Source organism: Stegostoma tigrinum, chromosome 1 (genome assembly GCF_030684315.1).
Source record: "Stegostoma tigrinum isolate sSteTig4 chromosome 1, sSteTig4.hap1, whole genome shotgun sequence".
In the NCBI taxonomy this organism is placed as follows: domain Eukaryota; kingdom Metazoa; phylum Chordata; class Chondrichthyes; order Orectolobiformes; family Stegostomatidae; genus Stegostoma; species Stegostoma tigrinum.
In genome coordinates this window covers 158,210,063-158,236,679 of record NC_081354.1, presented here as the reverse complement: position 1 = coordinate 158,236,679, position 26,617 = coordinate 158,210,063, and the positions used below count along the sequence as shown (strand labels likewise).

The 26,617-nt window shown below is 43.4% G+C and overlaps 1 protein-coding gene across 3 annotated transcripts in view; it reads left to right on the top strand.

Moving 5' to 3' along the window:
- LOC125457474 (mitogen-activated protein kinase 4-like) overlaps positions 1–26,617 on the top strand; it is a 133,924-nt gene that overhangs the window by 51,553 nt on the left and 55,754 nt on the right. For all 3 annotated transcript variants that reach the window (XM_048541730.2, XM_059649677.1, XM_048541817.2), the window contains exon 2: positions 5,174–6,080. In XM_048541730.2, the coding sequence (XP_048397687.1) occupies positions 5,535–6,080 (546 nt within the window). In that variant the 5' untranslated portion in view covers positions 5,174–5,534. The remainder of the gene's footprint in view (positions 1–5,173; positions 6,081–26,617) is intronic.

Below are 26,617 nucleotides of genomic sequence, written 5' to 3'. Positions count from 1 at the left end.
TAATTCCAGATATTCATTGAATTCAGATTCTACCCTCTGCCATGCTGGGAATTGAACCCAGGTCCCCAGAACATTACCCAGGCTTCTGGATTAACAGTCTGGTGATATTACCACTATGCCATCGCTTCCCGTCAATTCACTTTGTGTGATGCCAAAAAATGGATGTAGACACTGGATACTGCAAAACCTATGGGCCCAGACAACATTCAGGCAATAATGCATGAAGACTTGTGCTGCAGAACATGCCTTTCCCTTAGCAAGCTGTCCCAGTACAGTTATAACACTGGAACCCAAAAATGTGGGAAATTGCCCAGGTATGTCCTGTACATGACAAAAGCAGGCCAATTCCAACCCAGCCAGACACCAGCCCGTCAGTCAACTCTCAATCATCAGTAAAATGATGGAAGGTGTCATTAACCGTGCTATCAAGCAGAAACTGCTCAGCAATAACCTTCTCAGTAATGCCCAGTTTGGGGTCCGCCTGGGCCACTTAGCTCTTGACCCCATTACAGCATTGGTTCAAACATGGACAAAAGAGATGAATTCCAGAGGTGAGGTGGGAGTGACAGCCGTTGACATCAAGGCTGCATTCGACCAAGTGTGGCATCAAGGAGCCCTAGTGAAAATGGAATCATTGAACTCTGTGCTGGTTAGTCATAGCTGACACAGAGGAAGATGGCCGTGGTTGTTGGAAATCGAGCATCTCAGCTCCAGGACATCTCTATAGGGGTTTCTCAGGGTAGTGCCCTCAGGCCAACCACCTTTAGCTGTTTCGTCAATGACCTTCCCTCCATCATAAGGTCAAAAGTGGGGATGTTTGCCCAAGATTGCACAATGTTCAGCATCATTTGCAATTTGTCATGTACTGAAACAGTCCATGTTGAAATGCAACAGAATCTGGACAATATTCAGGCTTGAGCTAAGAAGTGGCAAGTAATATTTGCGCCACACAAAAGCCAAGTTATGATCATCTCCAGTAAGAACCAATCTAACTGTGCCTTGACATTCAATAGTTTTACAATCATTAAATCCCCATTGTCAACATCCTGGGGGTTATCCATTAACTAGAAACTCAAGTGGACTCACCACATAAACACAGTGACTGCAAGAGCAGGTCAGAGGCTACAAATACTGCAGTGAGTAATCACCTCCTGACTCCTCAAAGCTTGTCCATCATTTACAAGGCATACGTTGGGTCTGTGATGGAATACTCCTCACTTGCCTGAATGGGTACAGCTCCAACAACACTCAAGAAATTTGACAGCATCCAGGAAGAAGCAGCCCTCTTGATAGGCAGTACACCCACAAGCATCCACTCCCTCCACCACCGACGCTCAGTAGCAGCAGTGTGTACTATCTAAAGATGCACTGCAGAAATTCACTAAAGATCCTCAGGCAACACCTTCCAAACCCACGACCAGTTCCGTCTAGAAGGACAAGGGCAGCAAGTTCTTGGGAGCATGCAGGTTCCCTTCCAAGCCACTCATCATCCTGACTTGGAAATATGTCACTGTTCCTGCATTGTTGCTGGGTCAAAATCCTGGAATTCCCTCCCTAATGGCATTGTGGGTCAGCGCACAGCAGGTCGACAGTGGCGACTCAAGAAGGCAGCTCACCAACCCCTTCTCAAGGGCAACCAGGGACGGGCAATAACTGCTGGTCCAGGCAGCAATGCCCACATCCCACAAAGGAATAAAAAAAATCTATTACATTTTTGGCAAACAAATTATATTGTGTACCTTTTATCAGCACATGTACTCCAGCAGTGACTACTTTTGCACCAAGCTCATGCTCTGGAGACATGGATTTGAATCCTATCATGACAGTGAAATTTGAATTCAGTTAATAAAACTAAAATTAAAAGCTAGTCTAATGGCAAGCAAAACCAAAGTCCTCTGGATCTGTGTGAGCCTGACCCCATTCACACATGATTCTTTTATTGTGAAAAAACACACAGGAGGAAATCCAAAGCTATTTACAAACTGCCAGGTAGAGACACCTTGAAATTGTTGTGACACAACCCCTCAGCAAGAGAAACAGGACAGAACACATCTCCTAAAAGCACAGTATCATCACACCACAGAGGAAGAACAATCACTTGGGTGAGATGAGGAAGGTTGCTTAGTGAATAGGAAACAATCTAACATGAGGAAGCATGTTTAAAATAGCGAAAGCTGAGGGCATAGTGGTGGTGTCACTGGACCAGTAGTCTAGAACCCCAGGCTCATAGCTTTGAATAGGTTTGAATCCCACATGGTAGGCAGGTGAAATTTGTATTCAGCAAAAACCAGAAATAAAAGCTAGCTTAATGGTAAAAACTCACCTGCTTAATTAATGTCCCTTAGGGAAGGAAGGTGCTCTCCTTACCTGGTCTGGCCTACCTGACTCCAGACCCACAGCAATGTAACTTAATGCTCAAGGGCAATTAAGGATGGGCAATAAGTACTTGCCCAGCCGGTGACATCTACATTCAATGAACAAGTGAAAAATAGGAGAGGAAACTGGAAAAAATAAATTGTAACGGATAACATTTACATTGATACTAACCTATACAGAACATGTGGTTAAACCAGGAAAGCAAGGGAACCTCCCTGGTGGCAATATTATAACCTGCTTCTAGAGCAACTACTGGTTCAGCTGAGGAATTTGAATATACATTTTGGGATAGATTTTGACTTTATTTTGTAGTGTAAGGTGGGTAATAATGTGCTGGCTGTCCAATTTGTAACTCTCCTGAAATGTACTTCATTTCGTTTACAGTATCACACAAAAACAAGTCCTAATCCTTTGAACTCCTGAACAAACTAGAATTCCATTCTTACCCTTTCTTGAAAGCGCTGATCTATGCTGGGATTTAGTTCTGTGGGCACTGTCTGTCTTTCTTTTATTTTTGTCATGAGATATGAGTGCCACTTTGTGCACATCTCTGATCGCCCTTGAGAATGTGCTGAAAGAGCCCCTTGTTGAAACACTGCAGCTTGTTTGGTGTAGGTACACCCATGGTGCTGTTAGGGAGATAGTCCCCAGGTGTTTGACCCAGTGGTAGTGAAAGATGATACATCACCAACTCAGGAAGTATGGCTTGAAAGGGAGCTTGCATATGTTGGTTACTGAATTGCAGAAGTGTTACAGTGCAAAAGGAGGCCATTTGGCCCATCATGTCTGCATTGGCTCAACAAATGAGCACCATAAACTTGCGCCATTCTCCTTTTTCCCCATACACTTGCATATCATTTCCATTGAAATAATTGAATGCCTTGATTGAACCTACCTTCATCACAGTTTGAAACTGTGCATTTCAGACCGGAAACACTCATTGGTTAGTCTCACATCACCCTTGCTTATTTTACAAATCGCCTTAAATCTGTGACATCATATTCTCAATCCATTTTTGATTGGGATCAATTTCTCCCTGTCTGCTCTATCCCACTCCCCCATGAATAGGAATATTTCTATCCGGTCTCCCCTCAGCCTTCTTTCCAAACAGAATAACTCCAACCTCTCCAATCTATCCTTACACTGAAGTTTCTCATCCCTGGCATTAATCTTGCCCTCTCTCCAATGCATTCATATCCTTCCCATAGAGTTGTGCGCAAACTGTACACCAGTTGAGGTCTAACAGGTATCTTACACAAGTTACTGTTGCACTTCAAATTCCTATTAATAAAGCCCAGGATTTATTTCCTTACTAATTGCTGTTTCCACCTGTCCTGCCACCTTCAGTGATATTTGCACTTGTTCACCGAGGTCCCTCTGCTCCTCCACCCCTTTTAGATTTATGCAGCTTGTTTTGTATTACCTGTCCAAGCTCTTCCTACCAAAATGCATTATTTCACACTTGAACTTCTCAATGGATAGCCATAAGCTGTGTTAACCTGCATAACCAGTCCAAAAATACAGAATGTGGCGATTCAAAAAGGCTGCTCATGCCAACGCCCTCAAAGACAACTGGGCATGGCCAGTGGTGCTCACATCCTGTGAATGAATCTGTTTTAACAGTCCTTTATAAGGTGCCTGCATTGTCCTTGTTGTGATCAACTATCTCAACGTAGACTTTGACCCAGTCTTGGATCTTCCTGACTTGTGTGATTCAGAGAGTTGGGCAGATAAATGGCAGATGGAGTTCAATCCGGGCAAATGCGAGGTGATGCATTTTGGAAGATCAAATTCAAGGGCAAACTATACAGTAAATGGAAAAGTCCTAGGGAAAATTGATGAACAGAGAGATCTGGGTGTTCAGGTACATTGTTCCCCAAAGGTGACAACGCAGGTCAATAGGGTGGTCAAGAAGGCATATGGCATGCTTTCCTTCATTGGGCGGGGTATTGAGTACAAGAGTTGGCAGGTCATGTTGCAGTTGTATAGGACTTTGGTTCGGCCACATTTGGAGTACTGTGTACAGTTCTGGCCGCCACATTACCAAAAGGATGTGGATGTTTTGGAGAGGGTGCAGAGGAGGTTCACCAGGATGTTGCCTGGTATGGAGGGTGCTAACTATGAAGAGAGGTTGAGTAGATTAGGATTATTTTCATTAGAAAGACGGAGATTGAGTGGGGAGCTGATTGAGGTCTACAAAATCATGAGGGGTATAGACGATGGATAGCAAAAAGCTTTTTCCCAGAGTGGGGGATTCAAATACTAGGGGTCATGAGTTCAAAGTGAGAGGAGGAAAGTTTAAGGGAGACATGCGTGGAAAGTTCTTTACACAGAGGGTGGTGGGTGCCTGGAACGCGTTGCCAGCGGAGGTGATAGACGCAGACACGTTAGCGTCTTTTCAGATATATTTGGACAGGTACATGGATGGGCAGGGAGCAAATGGACACAGACCGTTAGAAAATAGATGACAGGTTAGACAGAGGATCTTGATCAGCGCAGGCTAGGAGGGCCAAAGGGCCTATTCCTGTGCTGTAGGTTTCTTTGTTGTTCTTTGTATAATAGGCAATGCATTTGTCAACAGTCATTAATGAAACCTTGAATAAATTTTGAAAACATAGATCCTCTATTTTTAGTTCAGTCCCATGAGATTTTACTTGACTCGTTATTATTTCTTTAAGGAATTGATCTTAGCATTTGAGTCTTTTATTTCTCGGTGTTGTTAGAGAATTGTTCACGTAATCTTTATTGTTTAGCTTCTGGAGATTTCCTATATATGTAAATCTTTCTTTTCTTTCAGGAGGAGTCTTGGTGTGGAACAAGGCCAAACTGTTTACGTAATATTGGCAGAATTGAATGGCAATAAAAATCTCAATGAGCTGTGAAGAACAGCAGGAGAACTACTGTTGAACAAGACAATTGCATTTCTGCCTGTGTTGCTGCAAAGCTTCATGGAAATCCAAGCAGACACAGAATATCTGTGAAATGTGTCTATAAGGCATGCCACCTGAAGAATAGACCTCTTCAGCAAAACACTGGGAGCTCTATCTTTTCATATTATCAAGCTTTGAAAAAAAAAAGATTTGAGTACTCCTCAAGGCCCCTGGATGAGTAAAAGAAACACAGCAGCCAGTGCCCTGAGAATTTAATTGATTAGGGCAATGGCAGAAAAGTTTGACTGCATCACCCATGTCCATGGGTTTGATCTAGGTGCCCGTTATATTGAGTTGAAACCTTTGGGATATGGCGCCAACGGATTGGTTTTTGCAGCAATAGACAGCCAAAGCTACCGTAAGGTTGCAGTGAAGAAGATCATTATTAGTGACTCGCGAAGTATCAAGCACGCCCTACGGGAGATCAAAATTGTCCGTCGATTGGATCATGACAACATCGTGAAGGTTTTTGAGGTCCTCGGCCCCAAAGGAAGTGATATACCTCGCGATATCTGGAGGTTGAGTGTGGTGTACATAGTCCAAGAACACATGGACACAGACCTTGCTCGCCTTTTGGAGCAGGGTCCCCTCTCAGAGGAACACGCTAAGCTTTTTATGTACCAGCTACTTCGCGGACTCAAATATATTCACTCAGCTAACATACTGCACAGAGATCTAAAGCCAGCCAATATCTTTATCAACACCGAAGATCTTGTGTTGAAAATTGGTGACTTTGGATTGGCAAGAATTGTGGACCCACATTATTCACACAAAGTAAGTAAGTTACGTTAAAGCTCATTGGCTTCACTCAGTACTGGATTATCCAGCATTGTAGGCTGCCAAATTCAGTAACTGGGACAGGAAACAACAACCTGCCTACAGAGAGCATAAAAAGAAACATTTTTGTACAAATGTCTTGATTTTACACTCAGAAGGACTGGGCAGCAGTAAGTCCCTGAACGTGTGCTGAACACTGCTTTTTTACAGACTGCTTATAACAAAATGCTTGGGACTAGCATCTTGTGTGGCTTTAAATGCAGAATACTCCTGTAGTTTAAGACTGAATTATAGATCTGCAAGCTGGGTTTGTTTACATTAAGGGACTCATTCAAATGAGGAAGCTAAGGAGCCAGTATTGTTTATTGTGAGAGCACCATATGATATTGGCCATAACCAAACACTCTGGTAGTATACTGGGCCTGAACTTCGTGGTCTCCTGTTCCCCCACCAGATGTGCAGAGGACTAAAGTACACATCCATAGCCAAAAGAGGATGTTGGCCATGTCTTAAATCTTAGGCATTGGGTCAATTTAATAATCAGCACAGGTAATTGAAGACCTCAAAAGAAATGTCAAATAATTGCTGCGCTTCCTTACTGCTCCTTATGAGGAACCTGTAGATCCTGACCTGACTTAAGGTTTAGGAAATTGTACTTGCTCCCTGTCGGGAAACAGTGTTACAAATGCTCCTTAAAACCACAGCATGGGTCTCATGGCACCAGTTAGCAGTTCTGGTCTCTGCTTGGAATTACAGCAAATATACTGGTTGTCAATTCTGGGATTGCCCACTAACATTCCCGGGCATACCCCAGTGGATGTTGAAAACACTGGGGATGGCAGATCTTGCTTATTGCTTCCACCCCCAACCCCCTCCATTCTCTCCACCAGTCAGGGTTTTCCAAAGTTCTTAAATGAGATGGTATACTATTCTCATGCTATTTCCCTGGAACAGAACCTAGAGGTTTGGACAAATAGTCCACAGTTAAAGATAATAATAAATATTGATTAAAGTGACACTGAAGCTGTTGTCATTGTATCGGCAGGACCACGATTTCTATTGGGAAGGAGACCTGCCAAACTCATTATTTCTGTGGGTGATTTAATGAAGTTAGACAGATGTCTACCATGGGAATATTTAAACTCGGGTTTGAACAATGATTGAAACTGAGATGAGGTTCCAGAAAGGAGGCGATAGCCTGACTAATTAGCAATTTCAAGAGACAGGCTAGGAACATTGGGAATAGGGATGATCTTTTATGATGAAGAATAAAATTCTGGGAGACGGTGCTGCAGCCACCATGACTGGCCTGAATATCACACAGGAACTGGTGTCAAGGAGTGGCCAAACCCAAAACACTACATTAGTGTAGTGTTCCTCCCTGCCATCTCCTCGAACCAAAAAACTGCAAAGAGGACAGGCAAGGTAAGACTCTTGTTTTTTTTTAAGTGTACAAGGGCGGAGATGGCAGTTAGGGTGGAAGTATGCTCCTCCTGTCAGATGTGGGAAAGCAGGGAGCATGTCCCTGAAAACTGCATCTGCAGGAAGTGTGACCAGCTGCAGCTCCTCACAGACCGTGTGGTTTGGTTAGAGAAGCAGCTGGACACACCGCACTGCATACAGGGGACAGAGGGAGTGATAGTCACTAGCTTTAGGGAGATGGTTAAACCACAGGTCCAGACAGACAGATGGGTGACTGTCAGGAGAGACAGGCAGGAATCTGCTGTGGATATTCCCCTCTCAAAGAGAATTTTGGATACTGTTAGGGGTGGGGATAGCCTCACAGGAGATAGTACAAGCAGCAGCCAGACCTGTGGCACCACAGCTGGTTCTGCTGTAGAGCAGGGTGGGGCAAAGTTCAGGCGAGAGATAGTAGTTGGTGGCTCGATAGTCAGGGGCACAGACAGGTGTTTCTGCGGCTGTGAAGGAGACTCTAGGATGGTGTGTTGCCTCCCTGGTGCCAGGGTCCTGGATGTCTCGGAATGGGTACAGGACACCCTGAAATGGGAGGCAAAACAGGCAGAAGTCATTGTCCACATTGGCACAAATGACATAGGTAGGAAGCAGGAAGAGATTGTACGAAAACAATTGAGGGAGTTAAGTAGGGAGCTAAGAAGCAGGACTACCAGGCTAGTAATCTCAGGATTATTACCTGTGCCATGGGCTAGTGAGGCCAGGAATCGAGAGAGAGTACAGTTGAACGTGTGGCCACAGAGGTGGTGTAGGAAGGAGGGCTTTAGGTATGTAGCTCATTGGGATGTCATCTGGGCATGGTGAGACCTGTACAAGAAGGATGGGTTGCACCTGAACTGGAGGCACACCAATATCCTGAACAGGAGATTTGCTCGAGCTCTTCGAGAGGGTTTAAATTAGAGTGGCAGGGAGGCGGGAACTGGAACAACAGGCCCATTGGTGCAGGGACAAAGGAGAGACTGAGATATGCATAGCGCAGAGTAACAGTAGGCAGAGGGAAGTCGCAGGGCTCAGAGGGACTAAATATCTGGAGTGCATTTATTTCAAAGCAAGAAATATTGAAGGTCAGACAGATGGACTAAGAGCATAGATTACAGCATGGAATTATGATGGTACTGCCATTATGGAAACATGGTTAAAGGAGGGACAGGAATGGCAGCTTAACATTCCAGGATATCGCTGACTTAGACGGGACAGAAAGGGAAACAAAAGGGATGGGGGAGGGGATTGCATTGTCGATTAGGGATGATATCACAGCTGTGTTGAGGGAGGACACATCAGAGGGATCTTGTAGCGAGACAATATGGGTGGAGCTCAGGAATAGGAAGGGTGAAACCACAACGGTGGGAGTTTTCTATAGACTTATAGGAGACAGAGGAGCAGGTATGTAGTCAGATACTGGAAAGGTGTAAAAAAAAAGCAGGGTCGGTGTGGTGGGTCAATTCAACTTTCCTCTTATTGACTGGGACTCCCTTAGAGCCAGCAATTTTTTAGACGTATCCAGGAAGGCTTTTGAGACAGTCTGGTGACAATCCAACCAGAGAGGAGGCCATACTAGACTTGGTACTAGGGAATGAGCCAGGACAGGTGGTCACTGTTTCTGTAGAACATTTTGGGCTTAGGGACCATAGCTCCATAAGATTTCAAGTAGCCATGGATAAGGACAAGAGTGGCCCTCGGGTGAGTGTGCTTAATTGGGCAAAGGCTGATTACATCCACATTAGACAGGATCTGGGGAATGTGGATTGGGAGCAGTTATCTGAGGGCAAATCTACATCTGGCATGTGGGAGGCTCTTAAAGACTAGTTGATTAAAGTGCAGGACGTGCAAGGAATACTGAAGGATAGGAATGGCGGGATCTCGGAACCACGGAAGACAAGGGAAATTGTAAGCTTAGTCAAAAGGAAAAAGGAAAGCATACTGTATGTCTAGGCAGCTACAAACTGACAAAGCCTTTGAGGAGAGTAGAGAAATTAAGAAAGAACAGGATTAGGAAGGCTGAAAGGGGCCATGAAAAGCCTTTAGCAGTTAGGGTCAGGGAGATATAGATAGATTGGTGATTTGGGCACAGAAATGGCAGATGGAGTTTAATTCAGACAAATATGAGGTGATGCATTTTGGAGGATCAAATTCAGGTGTGAATTATACTGTTAATGGCAGAACCCTTAGGAACATTAACATACAGACGGATCTGGGAGAGCAGGCCCACAGTTCCCTACAAGTGGCAACACAGGTGGCCAAAGTAATTAAGAAGGCACATGGCATGCTTGCCTTCATGGGCCGGGGCATGGATTACAAGAGTTGGCAAAACATGTTGCAGCTTTATAAAAACCACATTAGGCTGCGTTTCAAGAATTGTATGCAGTTTTGGTCGCCAAATTACCAAAAGGATATGGAAACTTTGAAGAGAGTACAGAGAAGGTTCACCAGGAAGTTGCTTGGTCTCCAGGGGATTGATTATGAGGAAAGGTTAAAAAGACTAGGATTGTTTTCACTGGAAAGATGGCAGTTGAGAGGAGACTTGATAGCGAGTGACAAAATTATGAGGGACATAGATAGGGCGGATAGTCAGAGGCTTTCTCCCAGGGTTGAAGTTTCAATTACAAGTGGACACAGGTTTCAAGTTGAGAGGGAAAAGTTCGAGGGAGATATACGAGGAAAGTTTTTCATGCAGAGAGTGGAAGGAGGCTGGGTTGCACTGCCAGATGAGGTGGTGGAAGTGGGCACATTAGCGACATTTAAGAGGCATCTGGATGATTACATGAACAGGGAGGAAATAGAGGGATACGGGCCGAGTAAGGGCAGGAGGTTTGTTTATTTAGTTTACTTGCGTCGTGATGATCAGCACAGGCGTGGAAGGCCGAAGAGCCTGTTTCCTGTGCCGTAACTCTCTTTTGTCCTTTTTGTTGTTTTGGTTGAAAGTGTAGGTCAGTTGCAGGTCAACTCATTGGGACATATCCCAGTTTTACTGGTGACTAAATTCATTTCACGTGTAAGTTTGAAATAACTAGATTCTGATCTCCTAGCACTTCAACTAACCTTACCTTACTAATATAAAGCAACAGCATGTTCTTTTTATGAGTTATTTCCAATAGCAATAAACATTTTTTGAACCTGAGGCCACACTTACACATGTAGTTACTGTTTGAGACCATTACCTGTTTTGAGTGATACAACAACTTACAATTATATAGTGCCTTTAAGGTAACAAAAATCCCAAGGAATTTAACATTGTACTTTCAAATTTGACTTATACTGTTTGCTTCACTTATTCCTTTGGCTACACAAATCAGAGCAGGCTCATACACTTAAAGTTTTGCTTATTAGTGTCCAAATACTGTTTAGATTTGATGTTTAACAAGAGAAAAAAACTAAATACCTGCATGTGGCTACATTAGGTTTCCGAATATTGAACCATATCCTTGCTCCAAAGTATGAAAGTGCATAAACAGCTCCAGTTTTTCAGATATCCTTCATTGGAAATGTGTTATCATTGACGTCACATTCTACTTTGCTCATCATCCTTCAAAAAATGGTTACCTTCAGTTGCTGCACACTTTCCAGCTATCAATGCTGAATCTAACCTGGCGTCCGCCCCCAAGATATGTGAGTCTACTCTTGCCATACTGCTTTGTGATCCCAATGTTTCTCAAAAAGTCTGGTTTCTGCCCTGCCAACACCACCTTAGTCAAAGTCATAAATTAAATCCTCTGTGACTGCAATCATAGTATGCTGTCAGTCATTGACCTGTTTTCCATGATCAGTTGCTGTATCCATCATCATTATCTTTGATCTGCTTCAGCTTCTATGTAGCTCTGTGGGGGTCTTCATATTCCCAATTATAATTACTTGGCCCACGCCACGGTCAACTATATGTACTCTAAGACTCTGTTCTTAACCTTCACTGCCAGCCTGAGTTGCACAACCACATCTATGCTATCAGTTTGCCTATCTAATCTCAATTAATTCTTTCAATTGAATATTGGGAAACTGAAGCCATTTTATTCAGCTCCTGCCAAAAATAGATGATTGAAATTTCCATTATGGCTCTTGCCCACAGACTGACCCTCCTGGCATGCAAATGTCAATGTTCTCATTAACTCTGAGTCCCACAATCCATATCCGATCTGTCAACAGTCCCTGCAGCATACTTTCACTTCAGTAACAATACCCATCTTCATCCCAAATTCATCACTTCAACAGAGAGAGGCTTTCCTGCTTTTCTTACCTCAAGCCTTGTAAAACATTCTCTTCACTGTCCTCTGACCTCCTCCTAGTACAAACTCCAGCATGTGTAGAATAGTGGCTGCCACACAGTAATTCACAGTAAATATTGCCCCCACTGACCTCCACTAGCTCCCTGTTTCCTTAGCTGGACAAGTAAATTGGTGTGATTTTTCCTTTCTTTTTGGACTCAAAGAGCCGTACAGCACAGAAACAGTCCTTTTAATTCAATTTGTCCAGGCCCACCAACTATCCTAAATTAATCCAGTCCCATTTGCCAGCCTGGCCTATATGCCTGAAAACAATTCCTATTCATATACCCATCCAGATGCCTTTTAAATATTGTAATTGTACCAGCCTCCACCACTTCCCACTTAAGGACAAAGAAGGAAAGTTATGCGCTGAGTTAGAGAAAATGGGCGACATTCTTAACGAGTACTTTGCATCGGTATTCACCAAGGAGAGGGGCATGACAGATGTTGAGGTTAGGGATAGATGTTTGCTTACTCTAGGTCAAGTTGACAGAAGGAAGGAGGAAGTGTTGGGTATCCGAAAAGACATTAAGGTCGACAAGTCCCCAGGTCTGGATGGGATCTATCCCAGGTTACTGAGGGAAGCGAGAGAGGAAATAGCCGGGGCCCTAACAGATATCTTTGCAGTGTCCTTAGACACGGGTGAGGTCCCGGAGGACTGGAGACTTGCTAATGTTGTCCCCTTGTTTAACAAGGGCAGCAAGGATAATCCAGGTAATTATCGACCGGTGAGCCTGACATCAGTGGTAGGGAAGCTACTGGAGAAGATACTGAGGGATAGGATCTATTCCCATTTGGAAGAAAATAGGCTTATCAGTGATAGGCAACATGGTTTTGTGCAGGGAAGGTCATGTCTTACCAACTTAATAGAATTCTTTGAGGACGTGACAAAGTTGATTGATGAGGCAAAGGCTGTAGATGTCATATACATGGACTTCAGTAAGGCGTTTGATAAGGTTCCCCATGGCAGGCTGATGGAGAAAGTGAAGTCACATGGGGTCCAGGGTGTGCTAGCTAGATGGATAAAAAACTGGCTGGGCAACAGGAAACAGAGGGTAGTAGTAGAAGGGAGTTTCTCAAATTGGAGACCTGTAACCAGTGGTGTTCCACAGGGATCTGTGCTGGGACCACTGTTGTTTGTGATATATGTAAATGATCTGGAGGAAGGTACAGGTGGTCTGATCAGCAAGTTTGCTGATGACACTAAGATTGGTGGAGTAGCTGATAGTGAAGGGGACTGTCAGAAATTACAGCAGAATATAGATAGACTGAAGAGTTGGGCAGATAAATGGCAGATGGAGTTCAATCTGGGCAAATGCAAGGTGATGCATTTTGGAAGATCAAATTCAAGGGCAAACTATACAGTAAATGGAAAAGTCCTCGGGAAAATTGATGAACAGAGAGATCTGGGTGTTCAGGTCCATTGTTCCCTGAAGGTGACAACGCAGGTCAATAGGGTGGTCAAGAAGGCATATGGCATGTTTTCCTTTATTGGGCGGGGTATTGAGTACAAGAGTTGGCAGGTCATGTTGCAGTTGTATAGGACTTTGTTTCGGCCACATTTGGAGTACTGTGTGCAGTTCTGGTCGCCACATTACCAAAAGGATGTGGATGCTTTGGAGAGGGTGCAGAGGAGGTTCACCAGGATGTTGCCTGGTATGGAGGGCGCTAGCTATGAAGAGAGGTTGAGTAGATTAGGATTATTTTCATTAGAAAGACGGAGATTGAGGGGGGACCTGATTGAGGTCTACAAAATCATGAGGGGTATAGACAGGGTGGATAGCAAAAAGCTATTTCCCAGAGTGGGGGACTCAATTACTAGGGGTCATGAGTTCAAAGTGAGAGGAGGAAAGTTTAAGGGAGATATGTGTGGAAAGTTCTTTACACAGAGGGTGGTGGGTGCCTGGAACACGTTGCCAGCGGAGGTGGTAGACGCAGACACGTTAGCGTCTTTTAAGATATATTTGGACAGGTACATGGATGGGCAGGGAGCAAATGGACACAGACCGTTAGAAAATAGATGACAGGTTAGACAGAGGATCTTGATCAGCGCAGGCTTGGAGGGCCGAAGGGCCTGTTCCTGTGCTGTAGGTTTCTTCGTTCTTTGTTCCTCTGGCAGCTCATTCCATTCATGCACCATCCTCTGTATGAAGAGGTTGCCCCTTGGGTCCCTTTTCCATCTTTCCTTGGTCACCTTAAACCTATGCCCTCCACCCTAGGGAAAAGTCCTTTTCGATTCACCCTATCCATGCTCCTCATGATTTTATAAACCTTTATAAGGTCATCCCTCAGCATCCGACACTCCAGGGGGAATAGCCTCAGCCTATTTAGCCTCTCCCTGTAACTCAAACCCTCCAACCCTGACAAAATCATTGTAAATCTTTCCTGAATTTAAAGCATGAGCCAATTGTGTTAGGTGGTGATTGACACATCACCCCCCCACCCCAAGAAAACTACACTTATCATGCATCGGGGGCATCTTTACGAGCTGACTTGCCAAGCGTGTTTGAGTTTCTTGACCTATCATAGACTTTGGCACTGGTGTCCCAGGTGACCAGATGCTGTCTACCAATCAGCGGCTGGCAGCTTCAGCACCTCATGGGTACTTCTTATCACATGATGCAGTTATGGTGAGGTAAGTGTCAGGGGGTGGGGTTGGAGGCAAGGACGGAAGGGTGTCTTTCAGAGGCCCCCTCCTTGCCCCTCACCTTTACCTCCGATTACACCCAGATTGAGACATTTGGAACCCCTGCCACTTTGAACCCACACGTTCACTTGATTTGGCAAACTACCTACCTCTCCTATCTGCTGGGAAGGCAGGTAATTGAGCCACTGGTGAGTTGAGGCCATTAAGTGACCTTAATGGGTGAGGTGGCGAGAAGGGGACAATCATCTCTCCAGGGCCAACTCATCAACTGATTTCCTGTTTTCACCAGGGAGGGTAAATCATTCTTAATGACCTTTTCCATGTTCATGAATCACTCTGTAATTTTGCCTCAATCTTTCACATGCAGCTGCACACCCCTAGGGGATACTGTATAATTCTCCAACACCAGGCGCCTGTTCAGTAGTCCTGCCGTTACTTCACGGATTGAAGAGCTTTGACCAACTTTCTCGGACTCCATCCCTAAACCTCATTGTATCACCAATACCCATGCTGTATTTTAAGACTGTTGCAGAGTATTTTCAAATTACTTTCAGCCACCTTTCTGAATAGTCTGCCACTTTGTCTGTCATATTTCAATCAGAAGTGCTTTGAGAAATTTTATTATGTTGCCTATATAAAAGGTCAAATAATTGGGAAATTTGATTCAACATGAATATGAAATCATATGTTATGGTTGGAATTGAGGTCTGTTATTACCAGGAAGATGCAAGTCTTGATGGGCTAGAGACACGAAAGGGATTTCAGGGTACAAATTTACCAGTTATTAAAAATTACGATCCAGGTTGTCAAGGCAATAAGAAAATCAAGCTGCACAGTAGACATTAGTTCTAGAGAGATAAAATTCAGAAGTATAGAAATGATCTATATCATGACTTGGTTGGACCATACTTATTAAGTACTGTGTGAAATGGATATGGAGGCACTGGAAAGGGTTCAGAGAAGAATTGCAGAGCTGCTACCAGAAGTGTAATGGTATACATATTAGAAAGGCTGAGTGTCTTTTTCCTATCTCAGAAAAACAAGGTTGCAATGACTCAGCAAAGACTTCAAATGACTAAAGGTTTTGATAGAGTAGATAGAACATAGAACATAGAACAGTACAGCACAGAACAGGCCCTTCAGCCCACGATGTTGTGCCGACCATTGATCCTCATGTATGCACCCTCAAATCTCTGTGACCATATGCATGTCCAGCAGTCTCTTAAATGTCCCCAATGACCTTGCTTCCACAACTGCTGCTGGCAACGCATTCCATGCTCTCACAACTCTCTGTGTAAAGAGCCCGCCTCTGACATCCCCTCTATACTTTCCTCCAACCAGCTTAAAACTATGACCCCTCGTGTTAGCCATTTCTGCCCTGGGAAATAGTCTGTGGCCATCAACTCTATCTATGCCTCTCATTATCTTGTATACCTCAATTAGGTCCCCTCTCCTCCTCCTTTTCTCCAATGAAAAATGTCCGAGCTCAGTCAACCTCTCTTCATAAGATAAGCCCTCCAGTCCAGGCAGCATCCTGGTAAACCTCCTCTGAACCCTCTCCAAAGCATCCATATCTTTCCTATAATAGGGCGACCAGAACTGGACGCAGTATTCCAAGTGTGGTCTAACCAAAGTTTTATAGAGCTGCAACAAGATCTCACGACTCTTAAACTCAATCCCCCTGCCAAGAATCCTATCCTTAATCCTGTACTCAGCTTTCAAATTCGACCTTCCAAAATGCATCACCTCGCATTTATCCAGGTTGAACTCCATCTGCCACCTCTCAGCCCATCTCTGCATCCTGTCAATGTCCCGCTGCAGCCTGCAACAGCCCTCTATACTGTCAACGACACCTCCAACCTTCGTGTCGTCTGCAAACTTGCTGACCCATCCTTCAATCCCCTCATCCAAGTCATTAATAAAAATTACAAACAGTAGAGGCCCAAGGACAGAGCCCTGTGGAACACCACTCACCACTGACTTCCAGGCAGAATATTTTCCTTCTACTATCACTCGCTGTCTTCTGTTGGCCAGCCAATTCTGTATCCAGACAGCTAAGTTCCCCTGTATCCCATTCCTCCTGACCTTCTGAATGAGCCTACCATGGGAAACCTTATCAAATGCCTTGCTGAAGTCCATATAGACCACATCCACAGCTCGACCCTCATCAACTTTTCTAGTCACATCCTCAAAGAACTCGATAAGGTTTGTGAGGCATGACCTGCCCTTCACAAAGCCGTGTTGACTGCATTTAATCAAGCCATGCTCTTCCAGATGGTCATAAATCCTATCCCTCAGAATCGTTTCTAACGCCTTGCAGACGACAGACATGAGACTTAGAGGTCTGTCATTGCCGGGGATTTCCCTATTTCCTTTCTTGAAGAGAGGAATTACATTTGCCTCTCTCCAGATATAGAGAGAATTCTCCTTGTAGGAAAAAGCATTACTTAAGGCTGTCAGTAATAAGACAGTTATGAAGAAATTCCAGAAGAAGCTTAGGGGGAGATAGTGGTATAATTGTAGTGTCTCTGAACTAGTAATCCAGGGACTTCGGCTAAATGCTCTGGAGTGACAAGTTCAAATCCCCTCAGCAGCTGGTGGAATTTAAATTCAATTAAGCTAATCTCAAGAAATATTACTGTAACAATATCACTGATTGTTTATAAAAACCCACCTGGTTCACTAATGTCCTTTAGGGAAGGAAATCTGCCATCCTTACCTGGTCTGGCCTCCAATGTGACTCCAGACTCATAGCAATCTAATTGACTCTTCACTGCCCTCTGAAATAGCCCCAACAAGCTACTCAATTCAAGGGCAATGGGTAATGGTCATAATATTCCATGAAAGAGTAAGGAAAAGAATGTGAAACTCACTACCGCAGGGAATGGTTGAAGTAAGCAATATAGATACATATAAGGGGAAAGTACCAAACAATTGAGGAAGAAGTGTTAGTAAATGGTTACAATGATTGATTTTGAGTGGAGTATAAATGCTGGCATCAACTGATTGAGCTGAATATTTTATGTAGGATGTGTTATAAATGTAAGATAATGTTGAGGGCAGTGATTTACAATGTTCCAAAATATTCTCCTAAACTGATTACAAGCCTTTTATGATGTGAACGTGAAGTCACACTAGATCCCTATAACAAAACTTTACATCCTGTTTTTTCTAAGTTTGTGTTTGAGGAATTTTGCATTGAATATAGATCACAGATTTCAGATTTGTATAAAATTGAAACTGCTTGCATTTGTATGGTACAGTATAAATATTATTCAGGTGAGTTATTAGGAAATTGGAATAAAGCATATTATGCTCACAAGAAATATCACATTTGACTTTCTGTAACTTGGCAAATCTTTTTTTGTAGTAAATGACCCAGTCTTTATTTTGGGAACACATCTCCACTTCTTTGCTTAAATTTCATCTTCCAGATGCATTTTGAAAACATCTTTGTTAGTCTGAGCAGAAAGGATACAGAATTCTACAACTGAATTTATAGTTGAAATTTGCTGCTTAAATTGGTTACCATTTTGCTTCTGTTTGACTGTATTAACAAGTCAGTTAATGAAGAAGTCATTTTTACGTTGCCTGTGAGAAATAAAACATAAAACTTAACATACATGAGGGCAAGTAGGAAAAGTCAGCATTTAAAAAGGAAAAGAGTGAATAAGGGCCAATCTCAATTAAAACGAGGAGCTGAGAGGCAGATGTTAGCCAGGATTCTGCAGTATGAAGTAGTGCTACAGAATGGTGGAGCAACATTTAAAATGTGTTACTGTAGAGCGCCAATCCAAACGTTGTGGTGCACCAACAAATATTACCCAGAAGGGTTCAGTACTTTACACAGCAAGTATGAAATCTTTGTGAATTTGAAATAGTTGCCTATTCATTCCAATTTAATTATACTATAGAATTTTATGTAGAATTTTATCTATTTATCTAATTTTATTTTAATCTACAATTTTATACCAGACATAAAGGGCCTTTTTTCAATTCAAGAATATGTTGAGGAGGCCCAGGAGATTTAAACTTTGAAATGGATTTCTTTGTTCACTGCTGAAAATATGTTTAAGTTTTTTAAAAAAAACTGAAACTAATACTTTTTTAGAATTAACTATCAAACATGAAATATCATTTTTAAAATGCTTTATGTGAACAAATTATTGCGCTTTTAAAAATGTTTACGCTTTTAATCAAGCCAACTACGTTGACCAAAGGTGTAATTTTCTAATGCCATTTTAAATATGTGATTTTTTTCCAATACCTCCTTCCTCCTGCTGCTTACTTCATAGACTTTTTGTGATGCAGTCACTGTAGGTCACACCACAACTGTCTGCTTTAATCACCCACTCTAATGTGCATGGCTGAACCTCCCTCCAACCCCGGGTCAAGAGAGAATCCACCCTCAAAGGAAACAAGGTTCTTGCCACCAGAAGGTCACATTATAGGTTTGTGTGGAGATTTATTTGATGGCGGTGGCAAATATTGCCATTTTGCAACTGACCGTAAAAGCCTGTGGATTCAGTGATGGTAATGCCACTGAATATCAAAGGGCAGTCGTTTAATTGTCTGTTATCGGACGTGGTCATTACCTGGCATTTGTGTGGCACAAATGTTACTTGTCGGCCCAAGCCTGGATAAACTTGCTGAGAAATGTGAAACGGGTGCTTTACAACTGTTTCATTCTTCTTCCATCAGAATCTAAAAGATAAAAACATCCAGGTTTCAGATGCTGAATCATACGCTGTGCATTTTCAGTTTTAAAAAATTACTACCTTTTTCTCAGAAATTTTCTCAAAAACTCAGGATAATGTTTGTATTTCCACCACAGGTCAAGGGTAAAGGGAAGATGAGATAAAAATCGATTTATTCTGAATACCATCACCTTAGCGATAGTTTACTGTGAAGTTGTGGCCCACTTTATTCTGGGTTAGATGGAGTTTATTATGAGACGGAATGGACACAGTCTGGGGTGTTAACCTGATGGATCACTGGAATCATTGTCAACTTGTGCAATAACTTAGAAAACCACTTGCCTAAGCGCTTTGCAACACTTATTCAGTTTTTCTTTCAGTGAGATTAGTTCCGTACAGTCTCTTTTTAAGGATGAAATCTGCCCTGTCACATTATCACACACCTGTGAATTGTACACACACGTGCATGTATACACACACACACACACACACACACACACACACACACACACACACACACACATAGATATACACACACACAGACACAGACACAGACACACACACACACACACACACACACACAAACACACACACACAAAGAGCAATCCATGTTCCTATTCTTCTAAAAATGTTAACCTTTCAGAACCATCTTCCCTGACTTGTTGGTTTCTAGTCATTCCACATTTCTTTATGTTCACGTTATAGCAAAGAAAGTAATAACAATTAAATCTTTGCATTCCTCATGTACATACGTGAAGCGTCTTGTAAGACAGTAATGATAACCTCCATTAAAGGGACAAATAAATGAGTATTCCAATAAAACATGATTGAACTTTTAAGAGACTATTCAATGTGCCATGGCATAATAATTTTTCATCTAGGCATTAGATATAATAAGAACTCACACTGTGTCCTGCAGTAAGCTTTATAAATCATTCAGTGCAGCACCTATACAAGGATGTGAAACAGACAAAGACAGATTGAATCAATACAGTGCATCATATTACTTGCTAAAAGTACATTGTATGGACATGTCCACTTATTAATTACTCAGTGAATGGAATGAAACGTGCTGACCGAGAAGCTTCATGGGTTGCAAATATTTAAATGAGTTTCTGCCTATTCACCAGCTAAGAGTTATTCATATGATCAACTGTACCAAACAAATATCACCAAGAAATGATGTCACATAGAGTTTTTAACTAATTAACTAACGCAACCAACATTAGATATCACTATGGCTTCTGAGTTACAGAGGGAGCTATCAGCAATGCCTCCACGTTTCACATTTTGATTCTTTGGGGAATGCTCCAAAATGGAGGCTGCTTGTGAGCCTACTGTGTAAGTTAGAGAAAAGGAGATCTTAAGGGAAGTAACAATGTTGTCTGTCTTTAATGGGGCATATTTAGAATACAGTGGAAGATTTTTCTCCCCATTAAAATGTCTACCTGTGTCATGGCCCTGTGGTGGTCTTCACTCAGCAATATTTTCAGTAGATTATTCCTGAAATGCAACATCATTACCAAGGAGGAGCTTTACATGGTCACCACATGTTGATGTTCAACTTGAAGTAGTTTACAGACGACCAGAGTGAAGTGTAAAGCTGACTGTTCTGTTTGTATTTCATTAGGTGAATGCTTGTTAATTGTTCAATTTTGTATTGTTGAAGTCACAACCTTTTACGACTTAAGAGCTGCACTTTCATCTGTTGGCTGAAGGTGTAGAACATAGAACATAGAAAAGTACAGGTCAGTACAGGCCCTTTGGCCCACGATGTTGTGCCGTGGAATAATGCTAATCCAAAAATAAAATAACCTAACCTACATTCCCCTCAATTCACTGCTGTCCATGTGCATGTCCAGCAGTCACTTAAATGTCACTAATGACTCTGCTTCCACGACTACCACTGGCAAACTATTCCATGCGCTCACAATTCTCTGGGTGAAGAACCTCTCTCTGACATCTCCTCTATACCTTCCTCCTAACACCTTAAAACTATGACCCCTCGTGGCAGCCAGTCCTGCCCTGAGGAAAAGTCTCTGGCTATCGACTCTATCCATGCTTCTCATTACCTTGTACACCTTGATCAGGTCACCTCTCTTTCTCCTTCTTTCCAGAGAGAAAAGTCTGAGCTCAGTCAACCTCTCCTCATAAGACAAGCCCTCCAGTCCAGGCAGCATCCTGGTAAACCTCCTTTGCACCCTGTCCAAAGCCTCCACATCTTTCCTATAATGGGGCGACCAGAACTGGACACAATATTCCAAGTGTGGTCTCACCAGGGTTTTGTAGAGCTGCAGCAAAACCTCGCGGCTCTTAAACCCGATCCCCCTGTTAATGAAAGCCAAAACACCGTATGCTTTCTTGACAACCTTATCCACTTGGATGGCAACTTTGCGGGAGCTATGCACTTGAACCCCAAGATCTCGCTGTTCCTCCACACTGCCGAGAATCCTGCCTTTAATCCTATATTCAGCATTTAAGTTTGACCTTCCAAAATGCATCACTTCGCATTTATCCAGGTTAAACTCCATCTGCCATTTCTCAGCCCAGCTCTGCATACTGTCAATGTCTTGCTGAAGCTTGCAATAGCCCTCGATACTATCAACGGCACCTCCAACCTTTGTGTCATCAGCAAACATACTAACCCACCCCTCAACCTCCTCATCCAAGTCATTTATAAAAACTACAAAGAGCAGAGGCCCAAGAACAGAGCCCTGTAGGACACCACTCAGCACTGACCTCCAGGCAGAATAGTTACCATCTACACCCACTCTCTGCCTCCTGTCAGCCAACCAATTCTGAATCCAGACACCCAAATCACCCTGTATCCCATACCTCCTGACTTTATGAATGACCCTGCCGTGGGGAACCTTATCAAATGCCTTGCTGAAGTCCATGTACACCACATCTACTGCTCGACCCTCGTCAACCTGTCTCGTGACCTCCTCAAAGAACTCAAATAGGATTTGTAAGGCATGACCTGCCCCTCACAAAGCCATGCTGACTCCTTTTAATCACGCTATGCTTTTCCAAATAGTCATAAATCCTATCCCTCAGAATTCTTTCCAAAACCATGCTGACCACAGACGTAAGATGTAGGATACGAACTCATTTTCAGACAGTGTCACAGAATTGTGACGAGGGTTCAAGCCTTGAATTCTGCTTTGGTATCCAACCCGATACTTGTATCTAATAGACATAGGTGATTCCCTCCTCGTTGGAAAGGCTGGGACTAACCACCTTATTCGCTGGTGTATACTGGGAGGAATAGAATAGAATTGTCATTTATTGTCACTAGTACTTTTTACGAATAAAAGCACAGTGAAAAGTGTTTAAGTTGCCATACCATGACCCTTGCATTAGTAACGGAAGGCATTGATGAGAAAAACAGCTGCTGGGTTCAGAAAAGACAGTGCTGCTGCTACACCACCACACAGGACCAATGGAATACCGGCCTGGAAGCCACCACTAAAACAGGGTTTCTGCACCAGGCTGCTGGAATCTCAGGCTGCAAGACTCTGCAGAATCCTAAAGTTGCTCCAAGGACCCCTCTCGTTGCCAGTCCTGGGAAATGAAGACATCACATAAGCTGCACAAAGGAATCCAGGCCACTGGCTGCTGGGCTGAAGCTGCCTCCAATGAATCCCGGGCAATGCAGTATTCACGTCAAAGTCCATGAGATCTTTCGTCAGTTTCTGAGTCTCATACCATTTTGCACGCGAAGGGTGTGAAGATGCACAAGCAATAGCCGCCTTAAAAAAGGTCACACCGGACACGCCGTCCTCTGTCCTTGTCAGCATCCCAAAGGGACCATTCCCTCCACAACGATTTGGTCCACTCCTCTGTTACTCCAACACCTCTTAATTCTCCCGTGGTGCCTTTACATGAAATCACAGAAGTACCCAACAGTTGCCTGTTCACATTTTCTTCCTTCTTTGTCTGAGACCCCACACACACCATTCAGGTGAAGCAGTTTTTACTTGTGCTCCTTTCAATTGCGTCTCATCCATTTTGGCACAACCAAATGCTTTACAGAACATCCCTGCTTGATCTGCAACAGTGATACCAACCTTCCAGTTTTTTTGCTATTTCAATAAATCATCTTGCTCTCATGTTAACATTTCTGCCCTTCGTCTCCTGTTTGAAGCCCAATGCAGCTGGATGAATGGCACCTTATTTTCAGCTCAGGCATTTCACTGTCATCATGCTCAGTATTGTGTTCAATACCTTCTGACCTTGATAGGTATCCTTCATTTTGATGAGCTAACACTGTCCCTGCCCCAGCCCACAAGTATGTCTTGTTTTCTATGTGTTTGATGTCAGCAGAGCTGACCCCTTTTCAGTAATGAACAAGAACACATACTCTTTATCCGAATCTCTCCTCTACTGTCAGTAGCACTCCCTTTGCCTTTTGCTTGGGGGCACTTCTATTTGCTTCTCCACCTCATTTGTCAACAGCATTAAAAAAACCCTACTTTTCCAACCCCTTACAGTTCTGACAAAGCCACACCAGATTTGAGATTTTAACACTGTTTCCCTCTCCACAGATCTTCTGAGTTTCTCTAACACTTCCTGTTTTTAATTCAAATCTCCAGCATTTCTAGTATTGTATTTTTATTTTATAAAGGGAGCTTTATTCTCAATTTAAACATTCAGGAGATGAGCTCATGCCTATCTGGCGAATGATTGGTGATTAGCCTGTTGTCAAACCGTTATCTTCTTGCAGTATTCCATTTTAACAAGACTGTTTCTTTTAATCAACTAAGACATTTTTCATGGACAGTAAAGGCCATCATGAATAGGTTCAAATCAGCTACTGTACAAGCAGCACGGTGGCTCAGTAGTTAGCACTGCTGCCACACAGCACCAGGTACCCAGGTTCGATTCTACCCTCGGGCAACAGTCTGTGTGGAGTTTGCACATTCTTCCTGTGTGTGTGTGGGTTTCCTCCAGGTGCTCTAGTTTCCTCCCACAGTCCAAAGATGTGCAGGCTAGGTGGATTGGCCATGCTAATTCGCCTGTAGTGTTCTGGGATGGGTCTGGTGAAATGCTCTGTGGACTTGTTGGGCTGAAGGGCCTGTTTCCACACTGTAGGACTTCTATGAAGCACAGAGACAATTTAAGATTTCATGGTGTACATGGGGCAAGAAACTGATTCTCTCTCACCATTAACTGTAAGTATTCTGTGACATGCTGACAGAGTGATAGAAGTCTGTAGCACAGAAAAAGACCCTCAGGCCCATCTAATCTGCACCAGTCCAAAACAACCACCAACTATTCTTATTCTATTTTCCTCTAACAGGCAGTGATGGCTTTCTTGGGTGATGTGATGTTTGTAGGACAAAGTCCAAGACTCATGCAGCACATACAATATTCCACTGTTGCTATGTGACATGGCTGGTGCTGCATTAATCACAATAAGGTCCAATGTTAAAGTACTATAGAGCAGAGAACATAGAACAGTACAGCACAGGACAGGCCCTTTGGGCCACGATATTGTGCCGAACTTTTACCCTAACCCTAAGATCTATCTAACCCCCACCCCTACCTTATACTATCATCCATGTGCCGATCTAATAGATGCGTAAATGCCCCTAATGAGGCCAACTCCACTACCCTCTCTGGCAATGCATTCCACGCCCCAACCACTGAGTAGAGAACTTACCTCTGACGTCTCCCCTGTATCTATCTCCACTCACTTTAAAACTATGCCACCTCGTAACAGCTACCTCCACCCTAGGAAAAGGTCTCTGGCTGTCTAATCTATCTATACTTCTGATCATTTTGTACACCTCTATCAAGTCACCTCTCGTCCTTCATTGTTCCAAAGAGAAAAGCCCTAGCTCTCTCAACCTTTCTTCATAACACCTCCCCTCCATTCCAGGCAACATCCTGGTAAATCTCCTCTGCACCTTTTCCAGTGCTTCCACATCTTTCTTGTAATGAGGCAACCAGAACTGGACACAATACTCCAGATGTGGCTGAACCAGGCTATTGTATAGCTGGAGCATAACTTCACGGCACTTGAACTCAATCCCACTATTAATGAAAGTTAACACACCAGATGCCTTCTTAACAACTCTATCCACCTGGGTGGAAGCTTTCAGGGAACTGTGGACATGAACCGTAAGATCCCTCTGCTCCGCCACACTGCCAAGAATCTTTCCATTAACCCTGTATTCTGCTTTCAAATTTGTTCTTCCAAAATGAATCATCTCACATTTTTGGGTTAAACTCCAACTGCCACTTCTCAGCCCAGCTCTACATCCTGTCAATGTCCTTTTGTAATCTAGAACAGCCCTCTGCACTGTCCACAATGCGACTCACCTTCATATCATCTGCCAATTTACTAATCCACCCTTCCACTCCTACATCCAAATCATTTACAAAAATCACCAATAGAAGAGGACCCAGGACAGATCCTTGTGATACACCACTCGTTACTGAGCACCATGTTGAATATTTTCTGTCCACTACCACCCTTTGTCTTCTAAGCGTCAGCCAATTCTGAATCCAATCTGCCACATTTCCCCCATCCCATGTGTCCTTACTTTCTGCATGAGCCTACCACAGGGAGCCTTAGCAAAAACCTTACTTAAATCCATGCATACCACATCCACTGCTCTGCCTTCATTCACGCGTTTGGTCACCTCTTCAAAGAATTCAATAAGGTTTGTGAGGCGTGATCTACCCCTCTCAAATACATGCTATCACGAATCAAACTGTGCCGATCCAACTGATCATAAATCCTATCTCTTCGAGCCCTTTCCAATAATTTGCCCACTACTGATGTAAGACTAACTGGCCTGTAATTTTCAGGGTTATCCCTATTTCTTCTTCAGAACAAGGCACGTCAAGGCATTCCGTAGCCCGTCCTGTCAGAGTGCTCCCTGTCCCACGAATGGAAGGCTATGCTACGTCATCATTTGTGAGTGATGTGAATGCTGACTGCTCACGTTGCCGTGGATGCGTGTAGTTCCTGTGTTTGCCACCCAGGTTTATTGCAAGTGCGACTAAGGGAACCAGTCACAGCTAGGGGTGATTGTTGTTGTGATGCACTGAAGGCGCAGAGTTAGGGAGAAGCAACAGATATGCCAGCACGTCCAGGACCAACAGCAGGTTGGTATCGAGCAGACTTCACATGAAGAGGTCACAGCGTAAGGTCCCCTCAGGATGTGCAGGACACATACGAGGTCTAATGTCCTTGATGCCTTTTCTTCTAGGTTTGTGAGGGGCAGTATCAGTGTAGACTGAGAGTGACCTTGGACACTGTGACTGCCCTATGCCACCTGCTAGAGTGGGACCTGTGACGTGAAGGAGCAAGTGACTGTCCTGTCCCAGTGGTCATCCAGGTGACAGCTGCACTGACATTTTATTCTACTGGCCCTTTCCAAGGAGGCCACTGGGGACCCGTGTGGGATCTCTCAATTCCTGATCAACAAATGTATTAGAGCTCTTAGT